Here is a 27,780-nt window from a genome sequence, read left to right on the forward strand (position 1 = left end):
GAAATATATGATTCACACCAGAATGACTTTTTTAATGGCCTTGAAAGTGCTTAAATATGGCTTGAGATTGGCCATGAAAAAGGTTTACATATGCTGTTTTTAGAAACGCGACACTGTCATTGGAGCCCATGGCGCTCCAGGACGAGATGGACGCGCAGCTGGACCCTTGTTTCGGAGTCATGGAAGAGTTCCTGCCCAGTCCAGATGAACTCATGCAGGTTCTGAAATTGGAAATAACACATTCAAAATCATTTGCATTAAAATCATTTTATCGTCTTTTTTGTTCAAGATGGGGGAAACTTCTGCAGGCGAACTGGATCGCACTCTGCCAGGCTCCACTTCCACAAGAAGCGGTAACTTCCTATTTTCTAGCACGGGGATGTCAAACTCTTATCAGCTCAGGGGCCACATGCAAAAAAAAGCACTTTCGTGGGAGCCGGAATCGTAAATTACTGGCATAAAAAGTGTGCGTGAGCTGAAGGGCTGGGGGGCCCTCAGAGCAATGTTCCCTCTAAGCTGCGTGTGCGCAATTGTGCAATTCCCAGAGCTTTTCCGCGCACAAGAAAATCTAACCAGCTCACAAAAATCAGGGCTCGAAATTGCTAATTAAGAAGCGAATTCAGTCAGAGTTACAGTGTATGAAGGTAAAAATACACGGGTTCCCGTGACGCTGTATTCTAAATGCGGTATTTGGAAGTCAAGGTTGAAGTAGAACGAAGTTGAGTTTTTCGAGAACCGGCCTCTTCAGCTCGGCTCACTAAAAAGAACCGGCTCTTTCGGGTCCCAAACGGCTAATCGGGTTGTTTTTGCTTCTTTAATCCCTACATGACCAAAATTGTGCACAAAATGACTTCAAGGAAGGGGGGAAATAGAACAAAAAAGATAAAAATACCAAAATGAGAAAGGAGTGAAAAGCTGAAGAGAAAAAAAGAAGGAAAAATTCTGAAAAAAAAGCCAGAAAAAAGAAAAGAAAGAAACATAGGAAAAAAGTAAATAGAGAACAAAAAGAAAAAAGTAACAGCTGGGAAAAAAAATAAACACAATGAGATTTTTTTTGAAGGAATTAAAAAAAAAGAAAGAAAAACAGGGAAAAAGAAGAAAAAGTTTGAGTTGCATTCAAATCATTTCCAATTATACCAAGTCAATCTTGTTGCCAACATTGTACTTCCACTAAAAATTGTGATTAAATACAGTTCTGTATCCTGTATCGTGCAACCGATTAAATAAGCCCCCCAAAATGTTAGTAATATGCGACAAAAGATACCAGGAAAAAAAAAAAAAAATGGAAATCTCGTGAAAGAATTGTTGTAAAAACAAATGACGTTTGTAGGCCGTTCAATCATTGCAATAGTACATTAGTCAATTCCTTCAAAAGTGAAATTTTTTTGCGTTGCTGGAAACTCAACAAAATGTAACTTGATGTCAAGTTTTGGACATGTTTGATAATGACTTAGTTGCCACACTTGGGATTGCTGTGGCTCACTGTTGTTTCAACGCTCAGACCCGTGGAAAATTAGAGGGAACATTGCTTCAGAGGCTCACAAATGAATTCTGATCAGTGGTGTAAGGTTCAATTATGAAATGATTTTTGAGGGTTTTCTTTCCCTTTACTAAGATTTAATGTCTTCTATTTTTTATTAACTGTTTTGAAAACAAAACAAAATATCAATTTAATTCCACTACAATTTGTTTAACTCAGGCAAACTCATCCCAACTGGAAAGAATATCACACAAAAAAACTAATTTGAGTGTATGTGATAATCTCATGATTTAAATGACTTTTTTGCTTTTAAATTATCATAAATTCTGAACTATAGAGCGCACCTGATTATAAGCCGCACCCACCACACTTCGGGAGGAAAACCGATTTTGTACATACACAGGCTGCATCTGTTTATTAGCCGCATGCGCCCACATAAAAAAAAAATGCAACACAAACACAAAATTAACCCATACCCGACACAGTCCAAAAATCACAGCTCGCAAAATGAACGGAAAATGATACTGGTACTTAAGGTTTGATGCAGACTTGCAGAGTCCGGGTGCCCATTGAAAGTAATCCAAGGTAAAAAGTGTATATTTCCAAAGGTGAGGGTGGGGAAAATATATATCCACTATTGTCAGCCGCGTCCACAAACACGTCTCACCTTTACTCCACTTCCCGTCAGCCCGCGTTTGCCCCGCCCTTTCTTTCTCATTTGCTCGTGCAAAACATATCAGAATAAGTTTCTAAAATAAATACATTACAAAAATATACAGTTGCAAATACATATTATACATGGTTACACATATTTACAAAGACAGACGGTACACCGAGTTTTCAAAGCTTTAATAATAATATTATAACTTTCATCCCAAACCGTGCCTGTGAAGGGTAGCAAAACGCTACTAGCAACACGCTCGCGGCACATTAAACGGGTCTGTTAAAAATATTACACTGTACATGTAGAAACCACGGTAAGCCGTCCTCATCTTCCTCCTTATAACTGACGTCATCAAAGTAGTCTTCCTCCAGTATGGGAAAGAGACTTTGTCATATAGACGTCGTCCCACGCTCACTAATTCAAAAACACGCTAGCAACAGGCTCGAAAAGTAAAGTTTACGTGCAGTAGCTCCGTTTCCTTCTTTATCGGACTGCTCGTTTGCCTTTAGCTTAAAAGTTGCGTCATGTGCCTTTCTTTTTGCAATTTGCATGATGAGGATATGTCTACGCTGATTTAATTTGTGCACAAGCTAAGAAGTTGCAGTCTTCCTCAGCGCATATATTCCACCGGTCTAAATCTTACCTTTTGTACTCGAGCGCCGCTGGCGGCCGTTGGAAAAATTACATAAAATGGCCCCATCACTGAATAAGCCGCAGGGTTGAATGTTTGGGGGAAAAGTAGCGGTTTATAGTCCGGAATTCACGGTAGTTTTTCAATGAAATGGTTGACCTTAATCTGGGAACTTTGCTTTTAGATTTCATATCTATTCTAGAAAAGAGCTTAATCTTCTTTAGACTTCTATTTTTAATTTTGTATTTTGAATCCATGTATTAAGCGATAATTTACGATCACATGAGATAAGTATTTTGGTAACAAATTGTTAGGTGAGCTTAATCTTATTTACCTTACACAATGCATCCATGACTTCTATTTTAAGTAAAAAAACATTAGAATTTGTGTTTACTCAAATGGCATCTGGTTGATTAATGGTTGTCAGCAAATACGGCTCCAGTCCACACTTTCAAATTCCTGGGTGTGCACGTCTCCGATGACCTCTCCTGGTCTGCAAACACCAGAGCGGTGGTAGGGAAGCCCCAGCGGCGACTCCATTTCCTGAGAGTGTCCAGGAAAAATCATCTGAAACAGCAGCTGCTGGTGTCATTTTTCAAAGCCACAGTGGAGAGCATACATACTGCATTATGGTGTGGCATGCTGGGTACACGGCAGCAGACAGGAAAGCACTTCAGAGGGTCCTCAACACAGCCCAGAGAATCATTGCTTGCTCTCTACCTTGTCTGGAGGACATTGCCTGCTCTCGCTACCTCAGCAGAGCAGAAAACATCATCAAGGACTTTTCTCACCCCGGCCACCACCTCTTTGACCTGCTGCCTTCCGGCAGACGCTACAGGTCACACAAAACAAAAACAAACCGACTCAGAGACTGTTTCTTCCCCAGAGCCATCACAACCCTTAACACACACCGCACAAAAAAATGAAACTCTTGCTAACACACTACCTCATACAGATTTGAAATTGTATTCATGCCTATGCTCACTTTTGCACGATGTTGCCTATTTTTGCACTACCGCATATTGCACTAATACGATCCCAAAACTGTATGTAACACCCTATATGCCCACACTTCTTGTTTAAATATTTTGTAAATTATAACCTTTATCTTCTTTGTTTTCTTTTATCCTCATTGTAAAATGTGAACCTGGATTGCCACGTCCAATTTCGTTGTCACAATATCTTTAACCCATTTTGTAACAATGACAATAAAGGTATATTCTATTCTATTCTATTTGGGAGTGGCAGCTTGCTTTGGCGACATATTCAAAACAGCAAGTCAGCAAGTCATCGTTTGACGCAATGTGGCTCATTTTTCTCTTTTGCTTCTTTAGTTATGTGAGTTTTATTTTCTCTCTGCTTGTCCAATTCAAAACATCCAACTCAATCACTGAGGTTCTTGAGCACGTCTACCCAAGAAAGCACTGGGAAACTATTTTATTACACATGGGCGTAGTTTGAAAAAACAGCCTCTGAGTGCAGTGAAATTTTACCAAGTGAATTTCAATCCAATCTCAGGCAGGAAAAGCTAACCCATTGCAGTTTGTGGGTGACACAAAACAATATCAAATACAAAGATAATCATGAAGTGTATTAACAACAACCAAAAAAATATAATTAATAAGTATTTAAATATTCAAACAGGTAACGCAAATGACGCCAAATGCAGTGCCATTTTACAGTATTCTAAGAGTAGTTATATTAAAGTTGTAAGGCATTATGTACTAACAACAGTAGTTACAAAATTATATTAATAACGTGTTAGGATACTTGTTGCTGACAAAAGTACATTCCTTTGTGATTGCGTTAGTCCCAACACTGGCAAAATAGCAGTTTGAGAGAACAAATATTTTCATTTTAAAAAGGATGTTGTTTTTCATTTTGTTTCAGGAACCACGGCTTTGCCACAAGATATCACCTTAAAAGAAGTAGACGTCGCCAACTTGCTGCCCGAGGTACCAAAACATCCAGAATCCAGAATTATTGCTTTGATTTATTTATTGTTATTTCTCATTTGTTTTTTATTTTTTATTTTTTTATTTTTTTCTTTATTTTTTTCTTTCTTTCTTTTTTATTTTCTTTTATTTTCTTTTATTCTCTTTTTATCTCATTCTTACTCTATTTCTTTCACTATCTCCCTCTATCTTTCTTCATTTACTTTTTTTTCTCATTTTTTCTTTCTCTCATTCTTTTGTTCTCTTTATTTATTTATTAATTTCTTTCTTTCTTTCTCTCTCTTTCTCTCTTCTTCGCTTTATTTCATCTTTCTTTTTTATTTTCTTCCTTTCTCACTCTTTTTCACTCATTCTTTCTCCCTCTTTCTTTCCTCTTTCTGTCTTTGTTTCTTTCTCTTTCCTTCTTCCCTACTTTCTCTCCCTTACTCTCTCTCCTTTGTCTTTTTTGTTTTTATTTTCCTTTTCTCTTTTTCTCTTTAATTTTTCTTTCTTTCCTTTTTCCTTGTTTTTTTCGGTCTTGCTTTTGATCCTTGTCTCTCTTACTTGCTTACTTTCTTCTCTTATTTTTACTTTCTTCTCCTATTTTTACTTGCTTCCTTTCTTCCTTTCATTTTTTCTTTTCTTTTTTGCTTTCTTTCTCACTTTCTTACTCTCCTTGCACTAAAAGGAGAAGCTCTCCAAATTTATTTCATGATTGTATGATGAGAAGTCCATTCATTGATTGTGCTTGAACCTTTTTTGTCAGTTTGAAAGTCCTGATCTGATGGGCAACGTCAACCTCACGCTGGAAGCCCTTGCAGCGGCCGGGGACTACGACATCCTGGCAGGTGATTTAAGCCACGCCCACATCTGCCCACAACCCGCCCTCCGTGAATTTAACCACCACGCTTATGACTGCACAACATCAATAACGCTGTTCAATTACGGTTGTCCTGTTTTTGGTCGAACTGAGCTGCCACGTCTCCTCCACCCTGATGCTGAGCACAGGATGCCCCCAAAGATTTGTGCTGAGTAGTGCTGCAACCATTAGTCGACCTTGTCATTAAAAATCCATAATAGAAATAGTCAACAATCAAACATCTTTTTACAACAGAGTGAGGTATTTTACCTTGTTACAATCTCTGCTGAGAGTCGCTCGGGTGAAAATATACAGAAATGATCGTGTCAACAACCAGGAACAAAATTTGTTGGATGTTGTTGCCTGAATACAGGCAATTAAGAGACTACAGACGCTGCCCTACTTACGAACGAGAAGTTCCGGACGATCGTTCGTAAGTTGAGTTTTTCGTAAGTTGCTTCAGTGCTATATTTTGTATGATTAAGGTTTATATAAGTATGTTCAAGGCTTATATAACCAACCTGTATATTTTTGTACTAAGAAAAGTTTTCATAAAAAGATATGCTCTTTAAACATGAATAAAGTTTAACTTACTTCTGGAAGATGAGCTTCAAGAGTAAGGCGACTTTCACCTCTGTTTTAACAAGTGACCGAAAAAAAGCGATCGAACCATTTCTTCATAAGCGGGTTTCTTTTACTTTCGGGTGGATGCTGGGTGACCTCTCACAGCGCCCCTCGCCGGTAGCAGCAGAAAGAAGCACTAAGTACTGTCCTGTACTCGGAAAACGGGTGCACACAATACAAAATCTAACTTACAGCAATGTCAAGATATTTTTTTAACATCCCCCCAAAAATTCGACATTTAAAGAAAAAGCGCGTCAGATAGTTGAACGAAACGGAGTCTGACTTGCCTCGGTAAAATTCAAGTAACATTCAAGCCTATATGGTTTTGGTATAATGCATTTTACGTATTATGCGCACAAGCAGAATGGCCCAGAGTTGCCAAGCATTTTCTTTGGTAGCAGTTGTTGGGGTTGTTAGTGAGACAAGCCGAAAGTGCTGTTTCTTGCAAAAAGCTGTAATTCCCATCACTTATTGTGATTTGTTCATTTTGTCATGTGATGATTGTGGCAACATCATGAAAACTTTCGAGAAGATGGTATTGAAATTCATGAAGTCCTTTCTACCATCGAATCTAGATCCGTACCAATTCACATATCGTGCTAATAAGTGTAGATGATGCCATTTCAATTTGTATTCATGAGATTCTAAGTCATCTTGAGCATAGGAATTCATACATCAGGGTTTTATTCATAGATTTTAGTTCGGCTTTTAACACTATCATTCCTTTTAAATTGCATTTTAAACTTCTTCAGGACCTCACTTTTCCCGTTTTTTTTATCAAATCGGATATTAGATTTCCTTCTCAATAGAGAACAGTCCGTTCACATTGGTGAGAAATATTCATGTTCTGTTGTCCTCAACACTGGTACGCCTCAAAGCTGTCCATTGTCTCCAATTTTGTTTTCCCTATTCACTCATGATTGTCAACCCAATTCTGACCATTGACTTTTCGCTAAATTTGCAGACGACACCACGGTTACTGGCTTTATTTCAAATGGAGATGAAACTGAATACCGAGCAGAAATTGATTTACTTTCCACCTGGTGTCACGAGAGTAATCTGTTATTGAATGTATTTAAAACTAAGGAGATGATAATAGATTTCCGTACTAAGCCTCCCCCGCATGTGCCACTGTCAATTAATGGTAGTGAGGTCGAACTGGTCCATTCATTCAAGTTTCTGGATACTTACTTGTCAGCTGACCTCACATGGACTGTCAATGCTATTGATATTCTAAAGTCAGCCAGACAAAGGCTCTACTTCCTCCGTCAACTCAAATCAGTCAGAGTCCGTCAATCCATTCTAGTCAATTTTTATCGCGCTTCCATTGAATCCGTTTTAACTAGGTCAATCACAGTTTGGTTTGGTCGCGTCAATCAGAAAGAATTGTCAAAGATCGAATCAGTAGTGAGGACGCCAGAGGAAATAATAGGTACTGGAATCCTGTCCCTGCAAAGTATACGTCGATCGAACTAGTCAAGTCAAGTCATTTTTATTTGTTTAGCCCTTAATCACAAAGAGTCTCAAAGGGTTGCACAGGTTATTGCACAGACTATTATTTCAGACTATTATCACACCATCCCCTGATCTGAAACCAACATGAGGGCAAGGAGAAACTCAAAAACCTCAACATGAGGAAAATGAAGAAACCTGGGACTGCACAAGTGGTAATCCCCCTTTCAGGATGACCAGGCTGCAATGGATGTTGCAATTACAAATAATACAGGGATATTGTCAACAAAAAATATAGGTTATTCTTATGCTATAGAGTAGAAGTGTGTTTTAAGCTTAGATTTAAACATTTCCACTGTCAATGCTATTGAGAAAACGGACACAAAAAATTATAGACGATCCCAGTCACTTTGCTCCATTATGAGCAAGACTATACGTCTTAAAGAGAGTTTTTACCCTTCCACTATTCGTATGTTCAACGGGAATTGATTTAGGTTATTATGTATAGTATTATTATGGCAACGGCGTTCCTCCAACTTATTCTACTATAGTCTTGTTATTTACATATTCTTTCTTTTTAAAACTATTCTATATAATTACCTTTTATTATACACTACACTTTCGTTTTTACTCTATTCTTATTATTCTTTTAAATCTATTATATCATCATTATTGAGAGTTCGCATGTCAAATGATTTCTTGTGTATATCATGTTTATGGTTTATACTGGCTGAATAAATAAATACAATAAATACAATAAAAACATGATGTAAAAGAAAAAAAATCAATGTGGAAATACTTATATATTTCCCGATTGATCCTATTTAATGTTTACCCTGAAGTTCCATGCCTGATCTTGTTGCATACAATGTTATCAATGACAATAAAGATAATTCAATTGAAAAGTTGGAAATCTTATTGCCCTTTTTTGCAGAAGCGTTGCCGGAGAAAGAACCAGAGGCGCTTGAGAAAGATGCCACAGCCGCCACTCTTGAGTAAAACATTTGACACGCTTACACCTGTACAATTGATCTCAAAATGGCCTTAAAATTTTCACAATTCTGCAAAAGTACAGTAATCCCTGTTGTTTCATGAGCTTGGATTTCAAAAAGCACCCGCGAGAGACAAAATTCACAGGGTAGAAACCTTTAAAATGTTTGATTTGAATCCGATACCTTGGCAATAAATACATGGGCGAACAATTGAAATGAATTCATTATTTCCTTTGTCGTAAGCGCCACATTTATGTAGAGAAGTGTCCCAAATAGCAAGAGACACTACATTTAATATGCACTCAAGAACTCCAAATGCAACATAGCTCTAGCTTAGTAGTGTCTTTTTTACATTAACACTTTGATAAATAAAAGTAATACAATTGCCAGCTATTTGAATGTTGGTTTTGAGTGCAGTACATAAAAATGTTTGGTGAAAAATATATTTATTAGGGGAAGAAACACAAAGGGACACTGGGGAAAAGATTCTTGACCATTTTCTATATACATAAACTCTGAAGAACTGGGTGGCCCAACTCTGGTTTAGCCAATCAATATGCAGATCACAATGCAGCATGAAATTCTGCAAAAAGTCAACAGCAATGAAGCGAGGGTTTACTGTACCTGAAATTAGGATAGCATGACGTCAGACTGTAAATGTGAGCCCTGTCCATAACTGTTTTCGTCCAGAGGTGATCCCACCACTGGATCCAGCCGCGAACTGATCTGGCCCCCTCAAGATGTCTCAGAGGCTGTGGCGGGGCCCTCAGGCATTATTGAGGTCACCCCCGTCAGCGGACCCCGGCTTGCCTCCTCCTCCTCGGACCCTATCATGGCCCAAGTGGAGGTACACCCCCCACCTGTTAAGTCCCATGCAAAAAGTGTCTTCCAAAGTTGATGCTTCCTAGTGGTACAAAAAAAAAACATTATTCATTCAAATAAAAAATATATTGATCTGAATAATTGGCAAAAGGGGCAGCACTGCGGCGCAGTGGTTAGCGCGTGTGCGGCACAGTTCTGAGGTCGTGGGAACCTCCTGAGTGGGTTCAAATCCAGCTCCCGGCCTTACTGTGCGGAGTTTGTATGTTCTCCCCGTGCTTGCGTGGGTTTCCTCCGGGCACTCCGGTTTCCTCCCACATTCCAAAGACATGCATTTCAGGTGAATTGGCCGGTCCAAATTGTCCCTAGGTGTGACTGAGCGACTGAGCGAGTGAGTTGCCTGTCCCAGTGTGCCCTGCGATTGGCTGCCAACCATTCCAGAGTGTCCCCCTGCCCACTGCCCGATGATTGCTGGGATGGGCTCCAGCATCCCCGCGACCGTACTGAGGATAAGTGGTGCAGCTGATGAGATGAGATGAGAATTGGCAAAAGTACATGAAGTAACATCCATCCATTATCTGCACCGCTTATCTTCAGTAGGGTCGCGGGCAGTGTTCCCACTATCCTGCGCACTGCTCGCACATTCTCAGCGCACAAGAAAATCTAGCCAGCGCACAAAAATGAGGGCTCAAAATTATTAACTAAGAAGCGACTTAAGCCAAACTTACAGTGCATGAACGTAAAAATACACGGGTTCCTCTGACGTTGTGTCCTAAATGCGGTATTTTGAAGTCGAGTCAAAGTCAAACAAAGTTCAGTAAAGTTAGTAGAGTTGTCGAGAACCAGCTTCTTCGGCTCGGCTCACTAAAAGGAACCGGCTCTTTCGGGTCCTAAACGGCGCTTCAGGTTGTTTTTGCTTCTTAAATCCCAACATGACCAAATTAAATGTAAAATTATTCACAAAATGACTTAAAAGAAGGGGGGAATAGAACAAAAAAGAAAAACATACCAAAATGAAAAAGTAGTGAAAAGCTAAGGAAAAAAAGAAACAAAAGGAAGAGAAAAAAAGAAGGAAACATTTAGAAAAAAGCCAGAAAAAAGAAAAGAAAGAAATGTAGGAAAAAAGTAAGTAGGGAACAAAAAGAAATAAGTAACAGCTCGGAAAAAATAAACAAAATTAAAGCAATTAAAAAAATAGTAGGAAAAAAACATGGAAAAAAAAGGAAAAAGTTTGTGTTGCATTCAAATAATTTCCAATTATATCAAGTGAATCTTGTTGCCAACATTGTACTTCCACTAAAAATGTGATTAAGTACAGTTCTGTAGCTTACAACCCACTAAATAAGCCCCCAAAAATCTCAATATTATGCGACAAAATATGTCCGGAAATAAAAAGAAATGGTTATCTTGTGAAAGAATTGTAAGAACAAATGACGTTTGTAGGCCGTACAACCTTTGCAATAGTACATGAGTCAATTCATTCAAAAGAGAAAAAATAATTTTGCATTGCCGGAAACTCAGCAAAATGTAACTTGATGTCAAGTTTTGGACATGTTTGATAATTAATTATCTTGCCACACTTGGAATTATGGTTGCTCACTGTTGTTATAAGCGTTGCTCACCGACTTTGTGTGAATGCTCAGACCCGTGGAAAATTAGAGGGAACATGGGAAGCAGGGGTGCTGGAACCCATCCCAGCCATCTCTGGGCAGTAGGCGGGGGACACCCTGAACTGGTTGCCAGCCAATCGCAGGGTACACAGGGACAGACAATTCGCTCACTCATTCACACCTAGGGACAATTTTGACCAGCCAATTAACCTGTCATGCATGCTTTTGGAATGTGGGAGGAAACTGGAGTAAACCCACACAAGCACGGGGAGTACATGCAAACTCCACACAGGAAGGTTTGATCTCATAACCTCAGAACTGTGCCGCACACGCGCTAACCACCACGCCGCCGTGCTGCCCTGAAGTAACATGCCAATGTTAATCTTAATGAAAAGATCATCGGTCGAGAAATTTGTATTTTTTACTTAGCGTTATCTGTACCTAAAATTCACTGCCATGTTTGCCATTGGTTCTCGTTCGCATTAGGCAATACAGTGCCATCTCGTGGTCAAATAATACACAATGTACAAGCACATTAGCTTAGGTCCCTAGTTTGAGACCGGGTGGAAACATATGTTGTCCTGGAGAGGTATGGACTACCTGGCTGTACTTTCCCAAGACACACCACAGGAAAATGTTGTCCCTACGATTCACGAAACCACCTTTAAAGCAGGGGTCCCGAACATGGTGGCCGCAGGCATTTTTGCAAGTTTTTCTTTTTATTTTGGGGCTCATTTTTCTGTGATTTTCGGTCAGTTTTTAGTAGTTTCTTAGTCGTTTCTCCATTGTTTTTTGATCCTTATGCTGTGTTTTTTTTTCAGGAAGTTAGTCTTTTTTTGAAGGGACCAGACTCATTTTAACTCGGGGGCCACACGATAGAACAAAAATTCTCTTTGGGCCGGACCAGTAGATTAGAGAGAAAGAAAAAGAGAGAAATAAGTAAGAGAAAGAGACGGAGAGAAAAAGAGAGGTTGGGACAAAGAAAGAGTGAAAGGGAGACAGAGAGATAGAAAAGGGAGAGAAAGACTGACAGAGAGAGAAAATTTGAGGAACAAAAGAGATAAAAAGAGAAAAAGTGAGAGAGGGGGAGAGAAAGAGAGAGTTAGAAAGAAAGCCAAAGAGAGAAGAAGAGAAAAGAAGAAAGAAAGGGAGAATAGTAGAAAGTGAGAACGGGAAAGCAAAAGAGAGAAAGAGAAAAGAGAGAGAAAAGATTAAAGGAAGAGAGAGCAGAAGAAGGTAAGAGACAAAGAGGAGCAAAAAAGAGACAAGAGAGTGAAAGAGCTAGAGATAGAGAGATTGAAAAAGGGAGGAAGAGAGAGAGAGAAAAATAAATACAACTACGGCGTCTACGTGAGAGGTACCTGGCTTTGGCAACATCAAGTGGACATATTTCAACCTGCAGCTCGTTTTTCTCTTGCACTTCCCTCAGCGTTGTCTCGCGGGCCGGATTCAACCCCTTAGGGGAACTAATCCGGCCCGTGGGCCGCCTGTTTGACACCTCTGGCCTAGTGGGTTATAGAGGTGGTTTCCACGGTAAAACGAGTCCATTATTAATTCTATTTTCTAATTTTCCAGGATGTTTCTGAGCCAAAGCGCAAGAAGAAGAGGAGGCAACTGATTTTCTTTGACCCGCTAACGCAAATTCCGAGCGAGGAAATGCAGCAGCAGATAGCCGATACACTGACGGAGACTCGAACTCGCCCTTCCCTCCCCCGAGAAGACAGACTGCTCAAAGGCGCTCGGGAATTGCTCCAACAACCCTGCGGAGGTCCCTACTAAACTCACATTTCACATTTTCTTTCCAAAGCGCAACACATTCTACATGAGAGTTATCCTTTCTTCAGCCTAGTACTCTTAAGGGTCAGCTTGTAATATTTGCCAACCAAATGTCACATGTCATGTGTATTTTGTAGTGCAGACGAAAATGGGTGCTAATAATATACAAGGAAGATTACAAACTGCAATGATTCAAAGTGATCAGACTTCCTCTAAAAAGATGGAAAGACATGAAAGAAAAGATCGGAATAAACAAATAATAGTAAGAAAACATGGAAAAAGCGGAAGAAGGAAAGTAAGGAAAATAAAAGAAAATGGTAGGATAAAGAAAAGAACATAAATAGAACGAAAAAGGAGAAATGGAAGAGAAAAAAATGAAAAACAGAAGAAAGGAAAAATGAAAAATGGAACAAGATGAAATGGGGAGTAAAAAAGAAAATACAGACATAAAAATGAAAAGAAAGCAAAAAAGAAAAGAAAAAAATAAATGCAAACAAAAATAGTAAAAAAGACAGGAAAAAATAGAAAGGGGAAGACAGGTTTTTCTTTTTGGAGGGTACGTTAAAAGACGGGGAAAAAAGAATAAAGAAGGAAAGAGAGAGGGAAAAGGAAAAAAGTTGAAAATTAAAAGGGGAAGGAATAAAGACAGAAGAAGAAAAGAGATAAAAGGAAATAATACAGGAATGAATGAATGAATGAATGAATGAATGAAAACTTTTATTTCGAACATAAAAAAACAGGACCAAAACAATGAGTCAACAACAAAATAATGTCACATAACATGTTCGAAAAGGGGTAGTCAGAAGCAGATGCTTATTTTTCCTACCCCTTTATCTTCCCTATTAAATACATTTTATAGATAGCTCCTCTTGTGTCCAATACAACAAAATCTCATGGATATGCTTATTACATAGGTCAGATATCAATAATTATAATAGTTACAATAATCACATATTTTATACACTAATCTTCGCAATACCCATCCCTCAACGTCATAATGCGCATAATGTCACTGCGGCACCAGTGATAATAACAATAGAAATAAACACAATACTCAAACAGTTCTGATGTAATAATAGCAACAATAACAACAAGTTAACCATAGTTTGAAATGCAGTATTTCCAATCTCCTCATATCCCATTTTCTTCATCTCTGTATTTCGCCAGTAATGCTTTTTTGTATTTAAATTTGAACACATGGATAGTTGGACATCGTTTAATCTCATTTTGCAAATTATTCCAAAGTCTGACTCCACACACAGACCCACACATACTTTTCCTGGTGGTTCTCACCTTTGGGATTTTGAATTCACCACAGCCCCTCAAGTTATAATTTCCCTCTTTCCGAGTGAATAATTTTTGTATGTTTTCTGGCACTATGTTTTAAATAACAGTTATGAAGTGAAAAATTTTATTAAATCATCCAATTTCAATAATTGGACTGCATGAACAAAATATTGGTATGATCCCGATATCCTACCCTGTGTATGGTTCTTATTGCACGTTTTTGAAGGATAAAAAGGGGCTGTAGTGAACTTTTGTAATTATTGCCCCAGACTTCTGCACAATATGTTAAATATGGCAGAACGAGAGAACAATATAATAAATACAATGCATTATAATTTAAAAGAAATTTGGTTTTATTAATTATTGAAATGCTTTTAGATACCTTAGTTTGTATGTGTCTGATGTGTGTTTTCCAACTTGATTTATTGTCTATTATGACCCCTAAAAACTTAACTTCTGATACAATGTCTATTGCGACACCATCCATTTTTACTTCTAAATCTTGATTTACGATTACCAAAGAATATTACTTTGGTTTTATTTAAATTTAAAGATAATTTATTTATATCCATCCATACTTTTAGGTTAATTAGTTCGCAACTAATAAAGGTTACCAAATCAATATAGTTATTATTTGAATAGAAAATGTTAGTGTCGTCTGCAAATATTACTATTTTCAATAGTTTTGAAACATTAAAAATATTGTTAATATATAAATTAAATAGCTTTGGTCCCAGGATAAAACCCTGTGGTACTCCACAACAGATGTCCAAATATTCAGATAAAAACTCCCATTTTTACATATTGCTTCCTCCCCGTCAAATAACTTTGAATCCATTGCAAAGCCACTCCCCTGATGCCATATCTTTCCAGTTTTTTTAATAGTATATTATGATTAATGGTATCAAATGCTTTTTTTAAGTCAATAAATACCCCGACTGCGTATCTCTTCTTTTCTATACTATGGGTGATTTCTTCTACTGCATCAATAATTGCCATTGTTGCTGATCTGTTTGCTCTAAAACCATATTGACTTTCATTAATCAATTTATGTTTATCTACAAATTGTTCTAGTCTATTATTGTAAAGTCTCTCTAATATTTTAGAGAACTGAGGAAGCAGAGATACCGGTCTATAGTTTGTAAAAATGTGCTTGTTCCCATTTTTGTATATTAGTATAACTTTTGCTATTTTCATTTGATTTGGAAATTTGCCTGTTAGAAATGATAGATTACAGATGTAGGTTAATGGTTTCACAATGCTATTTATAATTTGCTTAATTAGTACCATATCGATGTCAAAACAATCCATAGACGTTTTGTTTTTACAGTTGTTAACCAATTCTAAGATTTCTGATTCCGTAACCCCAGATAAAAACATGGTCTTGAAGTTCATTTTTATCAGTGACTCAAATTGTTTACCACTGCACTCTGGGATATTTGCAGCGAGCTCTGGTCCAACATTTACAAAATAACTATTGAAATTCTCCACAACTTGATTTAAATTATAATTTTCACTGTTCTTATCAATAAAATAGTTTGGATATGCATTGCTTACATTCTTTCCTTTTATCATACTATTTAATATATCCCAAATACCTTTGATATTACTTTTGTTATGATGTAATCAATTGGTATAGTATAATTTCTTGCTTGCTCTTAATATTCCTGTCAATTTGTTTTTATACGACTGATATCGGGATTCGGCTTCCTCAGTTCTTAGTTTAATAAATTTTCTATATAAGTTGTTTTTTTTCTTACAAGCATTAAGTAAACCCTTAGTTATCCATGGATGGTTTACAGATTTATTCTTAATATTAGTTTGTCTCATTGGGCAATTTTTGGTGAATATTTCCAAAAATATGTCAAACGCGCGATCCACATCATCTGTACCATATATAGCATTCCAGTTTTGTTAAACTAAGTCATCATAGAGTGATATAACAGTCTCTTCAGTTCTAACTCGTTTGTAAACATAATCCTTAATTGATTCTTGTCTAGTAACCTTTTCATCATACAGTACACTGTAAATACTTGTAGGTGATCAGTAATATCACAAACCAGTAACCCGCTGACGTTTGTAAATTCCATACTATTTGTAAATATATTGTCAATGAGTGTTGCACTGTGTGAAGTGAATCTACTAGACCTTAATATAGTTGGGTACAAACTCATACTGTACATCATATTAATATAGTCATCAATGTTTTTATGTTTGTTTGAATTCATTAGATCAATGTTGAAATCTCCACAAATGAATAGTGTTTTGGCGCTTATTGTTGAATATGTTTTTTCAGCCCAGTTTGTGAAGGTTTCCAGATTTGAGCCCGGTGATCTATACACACAACTGACTATGATATTTTTCCTTTTTTCATTTATAATTTCTATTGTAATACATTCAAGTAAATCGTCAATGACAAATGACATGTTTTGTAATATTTTCGATTTTAATCTTTTGTGCACATATATAGCTACTCCACCTCCAATTTTGTTTGTTCTATTTACATAGTTCAGATTATAGTTGTTTAATTCAAAATTTACACTCCCAGGAAAAGAGAAAAAAGAAAGAAAATAGATGCGGAAAGAAAAAAGTAGGTAAGAAAGGGAAAAAAATGAACAAAAAAGTTTTGGGATTTTAGGGGTACCCATGGAAAGAAGATGACAGCCAATTATGTCAACTCTCTTTAGGTTAGCCTTTATTTTATATCAAATACAGGCAAATTTCTCGGCTTAAGCGTATTTAAAAACTGCAAGTGTATATCAATGTTTTTAAATGTGAGCTTTGTAACCTAGCAAATACGTTTTTTCTTGATTTGTGTGCAGTGTTAGGGAAAGACTTTGAGGATCTGTGGTGGCAGGGCGCCACCATCACCCCCGTGGACGCCACTGAGCTCTTGCCCCACTACGGAGAAAGTTCCCAAGAAAGCCGAGAAGTCGAACCCGAAGTCCGGGAGGTAAACCCGCGACGGCATGGGGGGTCGGTAGCCTCGTCTAATTGCAAAGTCCCATGATGCCCTTTTTTTCTGTATCCACAGGTGCTGAGGAGCCCAGCCCCGCCCGAACCGCTTCAGCTCCCAGGTGACACACACTTAATCACAAATTGAAGTCAAGTCCCTTTTCTTTGTCTAGTCCAGGGATAGGCAACCAAAAATGTTGAAAGAGCCATATTGCCAGGCAATGAAGTATTCTGGCGCTAAATGTGCTTGATTTGCTGTTCAGGGATGGTGCTTGCCATTTTAATTGCTCTTTACTGTCTTAGTGGAGAGAGGCATGTTTTGAATTAATTGCATTATTTCAGTTTTGTTCTTAAAATCTGGAAATATGTGTTCTAATATCTTGATAAATTTATTCTTCATTTAATCACTATCAGTGAACGCTTCCCCCGGTTTATTATGTCCTGGGTTGCAACAATAGACACGGCAGTAGTGTAGTTCGGAGAAGCAATCCACTTCTTAAATCGATTTTGGCACTCATCTAAAATCTCCAGAATTGATGTGATCGTCTTTTTCTCTCACTTTCAACTGGGTGCTTTTGCACATTACTCTTTTTGTTATTTGATGACTCCTCCCTCCAGAGCAAACATTTAGTCAGGAACATTTAAGACCCAAAGAGCCATAAAAGCAAAAAAATTTTTAAAAAGAAATTGAGAGAGCCACATCATATACAGTGCATCCGGAAAGTGTTCACAGCGCTTCACTTTTTCCACATTTTTTTTATGTTACAGCCTCATTCTAAATTGTATTAATTCAATCTCTTATCTCAAAATTCTACACAAAATACTCCATTATGACAATGTGAAACATTTTTTTTTTTACTTTTTTTTAATTTATTAAAAATAAAAAACTAAGAAATTACATTTACATAAGTATTCACAGCCTTTGCTTAATACTTTGTTGATCCACCTTTGGCAGCAAATACAGCCTCAAGTCTTTTTGAATATGATCCCACAAGTTTAGCACACCTATCTTTAGGCAGTTTTCCCCATTCTTCTTTGCAATAAGTCTCAAGTTCAATCAGGTTGGATGGGAGACGTTTGTGCACAGCCATTTTCAGATCTCTCCAAAGATGTTTGATCAAATTCAAGTCTGGACTCTGGCTGGTCCACTCCAGGACATTCACGGAGTGGTTCTGAAGCCAATCTTTTGAAATCTTGGCTGTGTGCTTTAGGTCGTTGTCCTGCTGAAAAATGAACCTTCGCCCCAGCCTGAGGTCAAGAGCGCTCTGGAGTAGGTTTTCATCCAGGATATCTCTATATATTGCTGCATTCATTTTTCCTTCTATCCTGAATAGTCTGCCAGTTCCCGCTGCTGAAAAACATCCCCACAGCATGATGCCGCCACCACCATGCTTCACTGTGGGGATGGTATTGGCCTGGTGATGAGCGGTCCCTTGTTTCCTCTAAACATGGCGCCTGGCATTCATACCAAAGAGTTCAATCTTTGTCTCATCAGACCAGAGAATTTTGTTTCTCATGGTCTGAGAGTCATTCAGGTGCTTTTTGGCAAATTCCAGACTGGCTTCCATGTTCCTTTTACTAAGGAGTGGCTTTCGTCTGGCCACTCTACCATACAGGCCTGATTGGTGGATTGCTACAGAGATGGTTGTCCTTCTGGAAGGCTCTCCTCTCTCCACAGAAGAACGCTGGAGCTCTGACAGAGTGACCATCGGTTTCTTGGTCACCTCCCAGACTATGGCCCTTCTTCCCCGATCGCTCAGTCTAGAAGACTGGCCAGCTCTAGGAAAAGTCCTGGTGGTTCCAAATGTCTTCCATTTACAAATAATGGAGGCCACTGTGCTCATTGGGACTTTCAAAGCAGCAGAAATTTTTCTGTATCCTTCCCCAGATTTGTGCCTCAAGACAATCCTATCTCGCAGGTCTACAGACAGTTCTTTTGAATTCATGCTTGGTGTTTGTGCTCTGACATGCACACTCAACTGTGGGACCTTATATAGACAGGTGTATGCCTTTCCAAATCATGTCCAATCAACTGAATTTACTGCAGGTGTACTCCAATTAAGCTGTGGAAAGATCTCAAAGATGATCAGTGGAAAAAAGATGCACCTGAGCTCAATTTTGAGCTTCATGGCAAAGGCTGTGAATACTTATGTAAATGTGATTTCTTAGTTTTCTATTTTTAATAAATTTAAAAAAAAGTAAAAAAAAACATTTTCACATTGTCATAATAGAGTATTTTGTGTAGAATTTTGAGATAAGAGATTAAATTAATACAATTTGGAATGAGGCTGCAACATAACAAAATGTGGAACAAGTGAAGCGCTGTGAATACTTTACGGATGCACCGTATTTTCAGACAAAATTGAAAAAACGCCAACCATGCTCTCTAGACAAAAGCTAATTCATCAGCACATTTTATTTCACTGTGTGTCATTTGATGATTTAATCAAATGTATGAAATGTTAATAAATCCAAATCCTGTGTCCCAAATCAATGTAAATATGCCATTTACAATTTGTCTTCCACCTTCAGTTAAGAATGTTGAGGCAATTTTTTTCCATGAAATTTGTCCTTAATAACGGTTTCAAAACAATGTGCCTGCAAAGTTCTTTTGTAAAAATGTCACAAATTACTGCAAACGATAAGCATATCGTCATATTCACTTTCGGTGCAGACTGCACTGAGCAAGAGAGAGAGAAGGAAGTGCCTTGCGCTGTGTGCAAGGATCCGCCCACTTGTACTGCTCACCCAATCAAAGTCGTTTGCCAGTGTTTTTATTTGTCAGTTTAAATGGTTTCTTATCGAACTTCTGCATTCGGCTTTATATGGACCAAAATCTGGATGAAATCACTTGACTTTGGAACGCCACAGAGAGATGTGGAATAGTTACATTTTATTTCGGAGCCATATGTACTCATGAAAAGAGCCATATATGGCTTCCGAGCCATAGGTTCCCTAACCCTGATTTAGACAGTCAATAAGCATTGGCAATGAATGCAAATGACTCGGTGCAAGGAACATTGAATCCTCTGTTCTCAGTTACATTTTTCTTTCTACCTTTGGGGTCCATGGCCGATTTGTTGGAAACAGCCACATGCCTTGCCTGGTGACGCTTTCCCTTTCAAAGTTGCGAAGCTTGAGCCACATAGCTTGGGACAGTGGAGAGAGTGGGAGTAAAGCGGAGGAGCAATGCACCGGAGTTGAATGAATGATTGAATGAAAACTTTATTCGGACATCAAAATAAAAACAGAACAAAAACAATAACTCAACAACAAAATAACGTTACATAATATGTTTGAAAAGGGGTAGTAATAAGCAAATGCTTATATTACCTACCCCTTCATCTTCCCTACCAAATATACCAATGATATAACAACAAATGTAATAATATTAATAATAACAGTTTTGATATAAGAATAGCAACAATAACACAAAGTTAACTAGATAGACCCTCCTCATGTCTGTATTCCGCCAGGAATTTTCCTATCTATCTAAACCTGAACAAGTGAATAGTTAGACACCGTTTGATCTCGTCTTGCAATCCGTTCCAAAGCTTGACTTCATACACAGACTCACACATACTTTTCCTGATGGTTCTCACCTTTGGGATTATGAATTCACCCCAGCCCCTTAAGTTATAATTTCCCTCTTTCAGAATGAAAAATTTATGGATGTTTTCTGGCACTATGTTTTTGTTGACCTTAAATAGCAGTTGTGAAGTGAAATTTTTCATTAAATCTTCCTATTTTAATAATTTGGACTGCATGAATAAAATATTAGTATGGTCCCAATATCCTACCCTGTGTATGGTTCTAATTGCACGATTTTGGAGGATAAAAAGGGGTTGTAGTGAACTTTTGTAATTATTGCCCCAGACTTCTGCAAAATATGTTAAGTATGGCAGAACTCGAGAACAATATAATAAATACAATACATTATAGTTTAAAATGAATTTGGCTTTATTAATTATAGAAATGATTTTAGATACTTTAGTTTGAATGTGTCTGATGTGTGTTTCCCAACTTACTTTATTGTCTATTATAACCCCTAAAAACCATCCATTTTTATTTCTAATTCTCGATTGCCCTTGCGATTACCAAAGAATATTACTTCGGTTTTATTTAAATTTAAAGAAAATTTATTTATATCCATCCATACTTTTAGGTTAATTATTTCACGATTAATACAGGTTACCAAATCAATATAGTTATAGAGTTCATTCAGCTTGTAGCGATTTGTGTCATGTTTTTCCTACTACGGAAAGCATAATAAAATAAAAATAAAGTTTCCTCCCCAATTCTTTTTTCAATGTGTAAACATTTTTGGAAAAGCAACAGGGAGCCGCTCGGCAACGCTAAAGAGCCGCAGAGCCTGAGGGACTTAAAACCTAACAAGGAAAAAGGACCGCAAATCTCAGCATGAGGAAATTGAAGGAACCTTAAGAAGGGAGCAGGAACAAGACGGCTCCAAGGGATGTTGCAAAGCCAACAACCAGCAATACGTAGTCAACTTTGGTCCATTTTAGTCATTTTTGGGGCCGTTTTTCAGGACATTTTAATTCGATTTTCAGTCCTTTTTCTTTTTTTTCCTCGTTTTTTTTTTTTGTTCTGTTGTTTTGGGTTAGGTTTTTTTTTAACTCGGTGGGGGTGTTTTAGTTGTTTTGGTCTTTTTTAATTTTTTTTATTATTGGGGGTCATTTTTGTGGTCATTAATCTCTTTTTGGTCATTTTAGTCGTTCTTTTTGTCATATTTTTAGGTTATTTTCCTGTTGTTTCTCAATCTTTTCCAGTTTCGTTGTGTGTTACGGTTAACCCCAACCCTAACCCTTTTTTGGTCATTTGTTTAGTCATTTTCAGTATTTTTTGGGGTCATTTCTCAGTCGTCTTTTTTGTAAATTTCTTGCATTTTTGGTCATTTTATCGTTTTTAGGTGATGTTTTAATCAAGGAAGCAAGGTTTTGGGTGCTCTGAGAAGAGTGATGAGCAACAAGAGTATGACTATGGATGTTAAGAGGGGACTGTATGAGTGTGTGATTGTGCCGACTGTGTTGACTTGGAGCTTGAACGCAGATTTAAGAAGGAAATTGAATGTTTTTGAGATGAAGTGTTTGAGGAAATGTTAGGAGTGACAAGATTGGATAGATTGAGAAATGAAATTGTGAGAGATAGAACTGGAGTAGTCATGGAACTGAGCAAGCGTGTTGATAAGAGAGTACTCGGTTGGTTTGGACACATGGAGAGGATGGATGAGGAGTGAATGTTGAAGAAGATCTACAGAGCAGAAGTCAATGGAAGGAGACCAAAAGGAAGGCCGCGATTGACGTGGATGGATGGTGGTATGAGTGCACTGCAGGAAAGAGGTCTAAATATAATGGAAGCTAGAGCTCTTGTTGGTGATAGGAAGGAGTGGAGAGGTGTTGTGAAAGTATAGTGGGATTGTGGATGCGATCTTAAGGATGGGCTGGGCACCCGTATGATGCGGCAGGGGTAAACCAGTGGAAGCTGTCGGGCCCTGCTGTTGAACAAAAGAGTGTGTTGTGTCACCCTGACCCGAGTGACATGGCTTCGTTCTGGTGTCCCATTTCATCTGGAGGGACGAAAGCATGACCAACTTAGTTGCAGAGGTGCCTAACTTGTTTGGGTGTTTGGGCAATTGGGTTGGCCATGGTCCAAAGATTTTTGTGTGTGTTTTTTGCTATTTTTTTCCCCCTTTTATTTTCTTTGTTATTGTATGTGTTTGTCTTGCAGTCAGTCACCCCTCTTGAGGGATTTGACCAAGGTGGATAGATATATAGATTGGTGATGTTTTGTTTTCATGCTAATATTTTAGGTTTTCTTTTTTCAGTCGTTTTTTGTTATGTTTTTTGGCTCATTGCTTGAATGTTTAGGGTTAGAAATTTTTGGCCACTTTTTTGCAGGGCTTTAACCTTTTCTAGGTTTTTTTTTTTGTTTTTGTTTTTAATGTTGTCTTTTTGGGTTGATTTTGGGTGTTTGTCATTTTATGAGTGCTATTTTTTTTTGTTAATGTATTTGTGTAGTCTTTCAGAGGTCGTTATTCAGGTCGTTTAGGGGTCATTTCCCGATGGTTGTTTTTTGGGTTGCATTTTGATATTTCATTTGGTCTTTTTTTCAGATCATTTTGAGTCATTTCGTAGTCATTTTTATTTTTTTTCTGTTGTTTTAATGGTTGTTCTTTGGTCATTTTTCAGGTGTTTTTTTTCTGGTGTGTTTTTGTTGGTTTATTTGGTTGTTTTTGTTTGGTCATTTTTGGGGTTGTGTTTTTAGTTATTTTTCGAGTGGTTTCGAGTTGATTTTTGTTTTTGTGGGGTCACATTTTGTGTACTTTTTGGTCGTTTTTCATATATATTCTCGTTTTCCTTTTTCGGAGTCCTTTTCTCATTTTTGGGGTGGAAGGTCAATTTTATGGTCATTTGTTTAGTCCTTTGTCAGTCATTTTAGTCTTTTTTGATTGTAGTCGTTGTTTAGGTGTTGTTAGATGTTTTGTTTTATTTTTAGGTTTATTTCTGGGTAATTTCTTTCTTGGAAAATCTCAGGAATATTGTCAAATGGCATTTTTTGGGGGGGATTATTTGTGTGAAAATTTGTGTCTGTGAAGCAGTTGTAGCTTCTCATCCCCCGGAGGGGTCCAGCCAACCGGAGGTCTCCAGAGACATTTCCTCCCCTGTCCACCGAGCCGAGCAAGAAAGGTGATTGTTGACCCCCCAACATTGCTGCTTTGTGACCCAATGCTACAAATTTCATTTTTGTTGTTTTAAGCCCTTGTGCACCATTAAATGCACTCTAAATACAAAACACAACTGTGATTTCTAAAAACATTTCAGCTGCCCTACAAAAGGAGAAATAAGTCAATTTATACATTTCATGCCACGCAGCCCTCATTTGCTTTTGGTGAAGTAATAAATATATGCAAGTCTTTGTCATTGCTATCTGACTATACGGTGGTCGCGATTTTGAATGGTGACCTGGTCAGAAAACACATGGCATAAACAACTTGGAGCAGAGCTGAAAATGGCTTCAGGTGTGTTTGGCACGGGGCCCTTGATTTTCCAAAGCCAAAGGTGTTGATGCCAAATTTGCCATGCGGTTGGCACCACGTGTGCGCCAGGCTTTATGTTCCCAAACAATTTTGTTGTGCTCTGCTTTTATAAGGCTCCCCCGTCGTCCCAAGATCTTGTTCATATCTAAATTGCTTTTGTGAAATTCTAAAGATATTTTGAAATGTTTAAAACAGGAGTGCTTCCCTATCCAGCAGGCTTGAGCAAGACTCGGCCCAAGATTTGCAGCAGGAATACGAGCCTGTTGGGTAAGCACGCTTTCTCGCGGTGTTTTTGCTGTTCCAGGCTTTTGCCCATGTGTGTTGACGTGCTTCTGCGTGTAGGCTGTCGCCGGAGGAAAAGGCCATGACGTTCCACTCGCTCATTCCACCCAACGCTAATCGCAAGAAAGTCAGCTGCCTTTTCCAGAATCTCCTTGGTACAACAATGTCTTTTTACCAATTTGCTGCCTGGTTAAGCTCAATAGTGGACATAAGACGCAAATGTGAAAGTGTTTAGTCTAAAGTCTAAGGGGAAGAAGTTGCGAGTTTATGGTACTTTTAATATGCATTTTGCCATTTATTTTCTCAAAATAAGATTGGCCACTACACTTATGTAGACTATTATATAAATCCCCATTTGCTTGCTAGTATTTCCGTGTTCGTATGTTGCTTATAGGCTCTGAAACGGCTGAACCTATTTTAGTGATGATTTACACAGAAGTACTTTAGGCGTTTGTGAGTGTCTTTAGCTAGGTTTTGGGTCACACCTCCAATAAATACCAACAAAATTGATAAACATCTGCTTTCGTGTACAAGCGGCTCTGGAGCTGACTGGGTTTTACTGATATTTGGCACTCTCTAGTGCAGGGGTCAGGAACCTTTTTGACCCAAAGAGCCATAAAAGCAAAACATGTTTTAAAAAGGAATGAGAGAGCCACATCATATATTTTCAGACAAAATTGAAAAAACTGCCCAACACGCTCTCTAGACAAAAGCTAATTCTTCAGCACGTTTTATTTCTCTGTGTGTCATTTGATGATTTAATCAAATGTATGAAATGATAATAAATCAAAATCCTGTGTCCCAAATCAATGTAAATATGCCATTTTCAATTTGTCTTCCACCTTCAGTTAAGAGTGTTGAGGCAATTTTTTTCCATGAAATTTGTCCTTAATAACGGTTTCAAAACAGTGTGCATGCAAGTTCTTTTGTAAAAATGTCACAAATTACTGCAAACGATAAGCATATCGTCATATTCACTTTTGGTGTAGACTGCACTGAGCGAGAGAGAGAGAGAGAGAAGAAAGTGCCTTGCGCTGTGTGCTGGGATCCACCCACCTGCACTGCTCACCTAATCAAAGTCGTGTGCCCGCGTTTTTATTTATCAGTTTAAATGGTTTCTTATCGAACTTCTGCATTAAGTCGCTTCGGCTTTATATGGACCAAAATCGGGATGAAATCACTTGACTTTGGAACGCCACAGAGAGATGTGCAATAGTTACATTTTATTTCGGAGCCATAAAAAGCCATAAAAGCCATAGGTTCCCTACCCTTACTCTTGTGGCTCCCTGGCACAGTTTAAACAAACCACGGCCCCAACAACCTCGCTCAAGTAGAATGCCTGGCAACGACAGGCTATTATGCTTGTCAAACAATAGGTAAAAAGCTCAGCAAGTTTGACCTGCCCCTTCATTTAAATAAAATTTTGTTGTGACAAAATACATACCAAAACAAACAAATGACAACATACTAGACAACAGATAAATGACAAAAAAGATATGAAAATAAAAAATGAAAAAATGCACGACCAAATATCTGACAAAATTAAAAATAAATCTGAAAGTACACTAATGACAAAATACATAACAAAATAAATATTGAAATAATTAAATGACAAAAAACACGTGACAAAAAAATGTTGAGACAAAATACACAAAAAATAAACAAAATAAATAATGACAAAATACACGTCAAAATAAATATTGATATAAATTATAAAATTCGTGACAAATCACACACAAAAAATAAGAAAATCAATGACAAAAAACACGTCACAATAAATATTGAAGTAAATTACAAAATGAGTGACGAAATAAACAAAAAAAAATAACCAAATATATGAAAAACACATGACAAAATAAATACTGAAATAAATTTAAATGTACAGAAAAAATAAAATAAATGACAAAAAACAAAGCAAAAATAAATATTGAATTTACAAAATGCGTGACAAAATACACTAAACAGATAACAAAATACGCTACAAAATAAATTGGAAAAACATTTTACAAAATATGTGAAAAAATAAATATTTTCAGAAAAGGATAACAAAACAAATGTAGAAGTCAATATTGGGATACATAATTGACAAAGTGCATAGATAAAATAATAAATTGCATTGATGTCATATTTCTAGGTGTGACGTGATTTATTGAAGTATTGATTCATTCCTCTTGCATAGTGGCTAATTATTTATTTATACATTTTCTTCTAAATATCAAAATATTGGTCTTGTATGTAAAAAATGGACATTAATCAAAGTACCTTATTTTCCACACTGTAAGATGCACCGGATTATAAAGTGTAATATTCAGTGCAGTGATAGTTTGTATTTATCAAACCATTCTTTTGATCAACAGTCATTTTTGTAGATTCATACTGAACATAGTATAGTAGAATCCAGAGCAAAAAGAACAAATTGAATTTACATGAGGATTTTCATAAGTCATGTATTTACACAAAAATCAACAAATGTCCTCAGACAGTCCCTTGAAGGATTTCACAGCTAATTCTCTTAAAACTTAAATTGCTATCACCAATTTGTACATATTGATAGTTATTTCAGATTCTACCCAATGATAACAATTCCTTTTATTCAATATTGCTGTAGCTTTTGTATTTCATTGGGATTTATTGTGCCTTTTTTTTACTGGTTGCAGGCATTTTGGCGAGCGGTAAAATCGAGGCCGAGCAAGTGGCGGCGTACGGCGATATCGTGCTGTGGCCCAGGCCCAATTATCACTATGATCACCATGACAAAGAGGCACTGCCATTTTGATTCCAAGCTTGCCTGCTTACTCGCTTGTTTGTTGGTTTGTTGTGGTTTTCTAAATGCATTTTTGGTGTTTTCCAATCAGCATCAATTTTCACATAATCAAAACAGCGCCAATTAAGTCACTCGTTTCATGTTTATGTCGCCCGTTTTATTTTTCTACAAAACGGCCTTCTTCTAAAGGCCCAAATGTTTAAAATAATGCTCACTGTTGTTTTTAAATGAGCAGGGAGTTTTTTCCAGGTAATGTTGTTGATGTTCCAAACATTTCTGCGCTCATTTTGCATTAAACTTGTGCTTGTTTAATTGAATTAAATTGTCATTGATAACAACATAGTAAACATAGTATGCATGAAGATTAGACATGGTCTTCCAGAGTAAAGATATAATGGAGACTTTTAAAAGAATGAAAGAGAAAAAAGCTTGACCAAAAATCATTGAGAAGCACTGTGTTAAAAGAAGATGAATTAAATAACTACATTAATTTGATAATGAATAGATACAGACAAGTATACTCCTAAAATCATTTTAATAATGTTTTACCATTTACTGTCAGTGTTTCCGTTTGTATGTTCTCCCCGTGCTTGC

At 37.4% G+C, this 27,780-nt stretch overlaps 2 protein-coding genes across 7 annotated transcripts in view; one reads left to right on the plus strand and one right to left on the minus strand.

Moving 5' to 3' along the window:
• Window positions 1-27,516, plus strand: part of LOC148370472 (meiotic recombination protein REC8 homolog) — a 44,473-nt gene extending 16,957 nt beyond the window's left edge. Inside the window, exons 5-17 of one of the 6 annotated variants that reach the window (XM_088333005.1) lie at window positions 104-218; window positions 290-353; window positions 4,666-4,730; window positions 5,476-5,557; window positions 8,579-8,639; window positions 9,327-9,483; window positions 12,641-12,833; window positions 16,951-17,081; window positions 17,163-17,205; window positions 23,700-23,790; window positions 24,354-24,407; window positions 24,483-24,577; window positions 27,080-27,516. In XM_088333005.1, the coding sequence (XP_088189131.1) occupies window positions 104-218; window positions 290-353; window positions 4,666-4,730; window positions 5,476-5,557; window positions 8,579-8,639; window positions 9,327-9,483; window positions 12,641-12,833; window positions 16,951-17,081; window positions 17,163-17,205; window positions 23,700-23,790; window positions 24,354-24,407; window positions 24,483-24,577; window positions 27,080-27,198 (1,270 nt within the window). In that variant the 3' untranslated portion in view covers window positions 27,199-27,516. Of the gene's footprint in view, window positions 1-103; window positions 219-289; window positions 354-4,665; window positions 4,731-5,475; window positions 5,558-8,578; window positions 8,640-9,326; window positions 9,484-12,640; window positions 12,834-16,950; window positions 17,082-17,162; window positions 17,206-23,699; window positions 23,791-24,335; window positions 24,408-24,482; window positions 24,578-27,079 lie in introns of all 6 variants that reach the window. The other 5 variants (XM_088333007.1, XM_088333003.1, XM_088333004.1 and 2 more) reach the window with 5 other exon arrangements.
• Window positions 2,493-27,780, minus strand: part of zbtb17 (zinc finger and BTB domain containing 17) — a 119,106-nt gene continuing 93,818 nt past the window's right edge. The window contains exons 16-18 of the transcript XR_015850146.1: window positions 9,261-9,540; window positions 3,399-3,523; window positions 2,493-3,318 (exon numbers count right to left, since the gene is read on the minus strand). The gene's annotated coding sequence lies outside the window, so the exon portion shown is untranslated. The remainder of the gene's footprint in view (window positions 3,319-3,398; window positions 3,524-9,260; window positions 9,541-27,780) is intronic.

The sequence above is a fragment of the Urocampus carinirostris genome, chromosome 3 (assembly GCF_059441175.1).
Source record: "Urocampus carinirostris isolate Australia breed hairy pipefish chromosome 3, RoL_Ucar_1.0, whole genome shotgun sequence".
NCBI lineage: Eukaryota > Metazoa > Chordata > Actinopteri > Syngnathiformes > Syngnathidae > Urocampus > Urocampus carinirostris.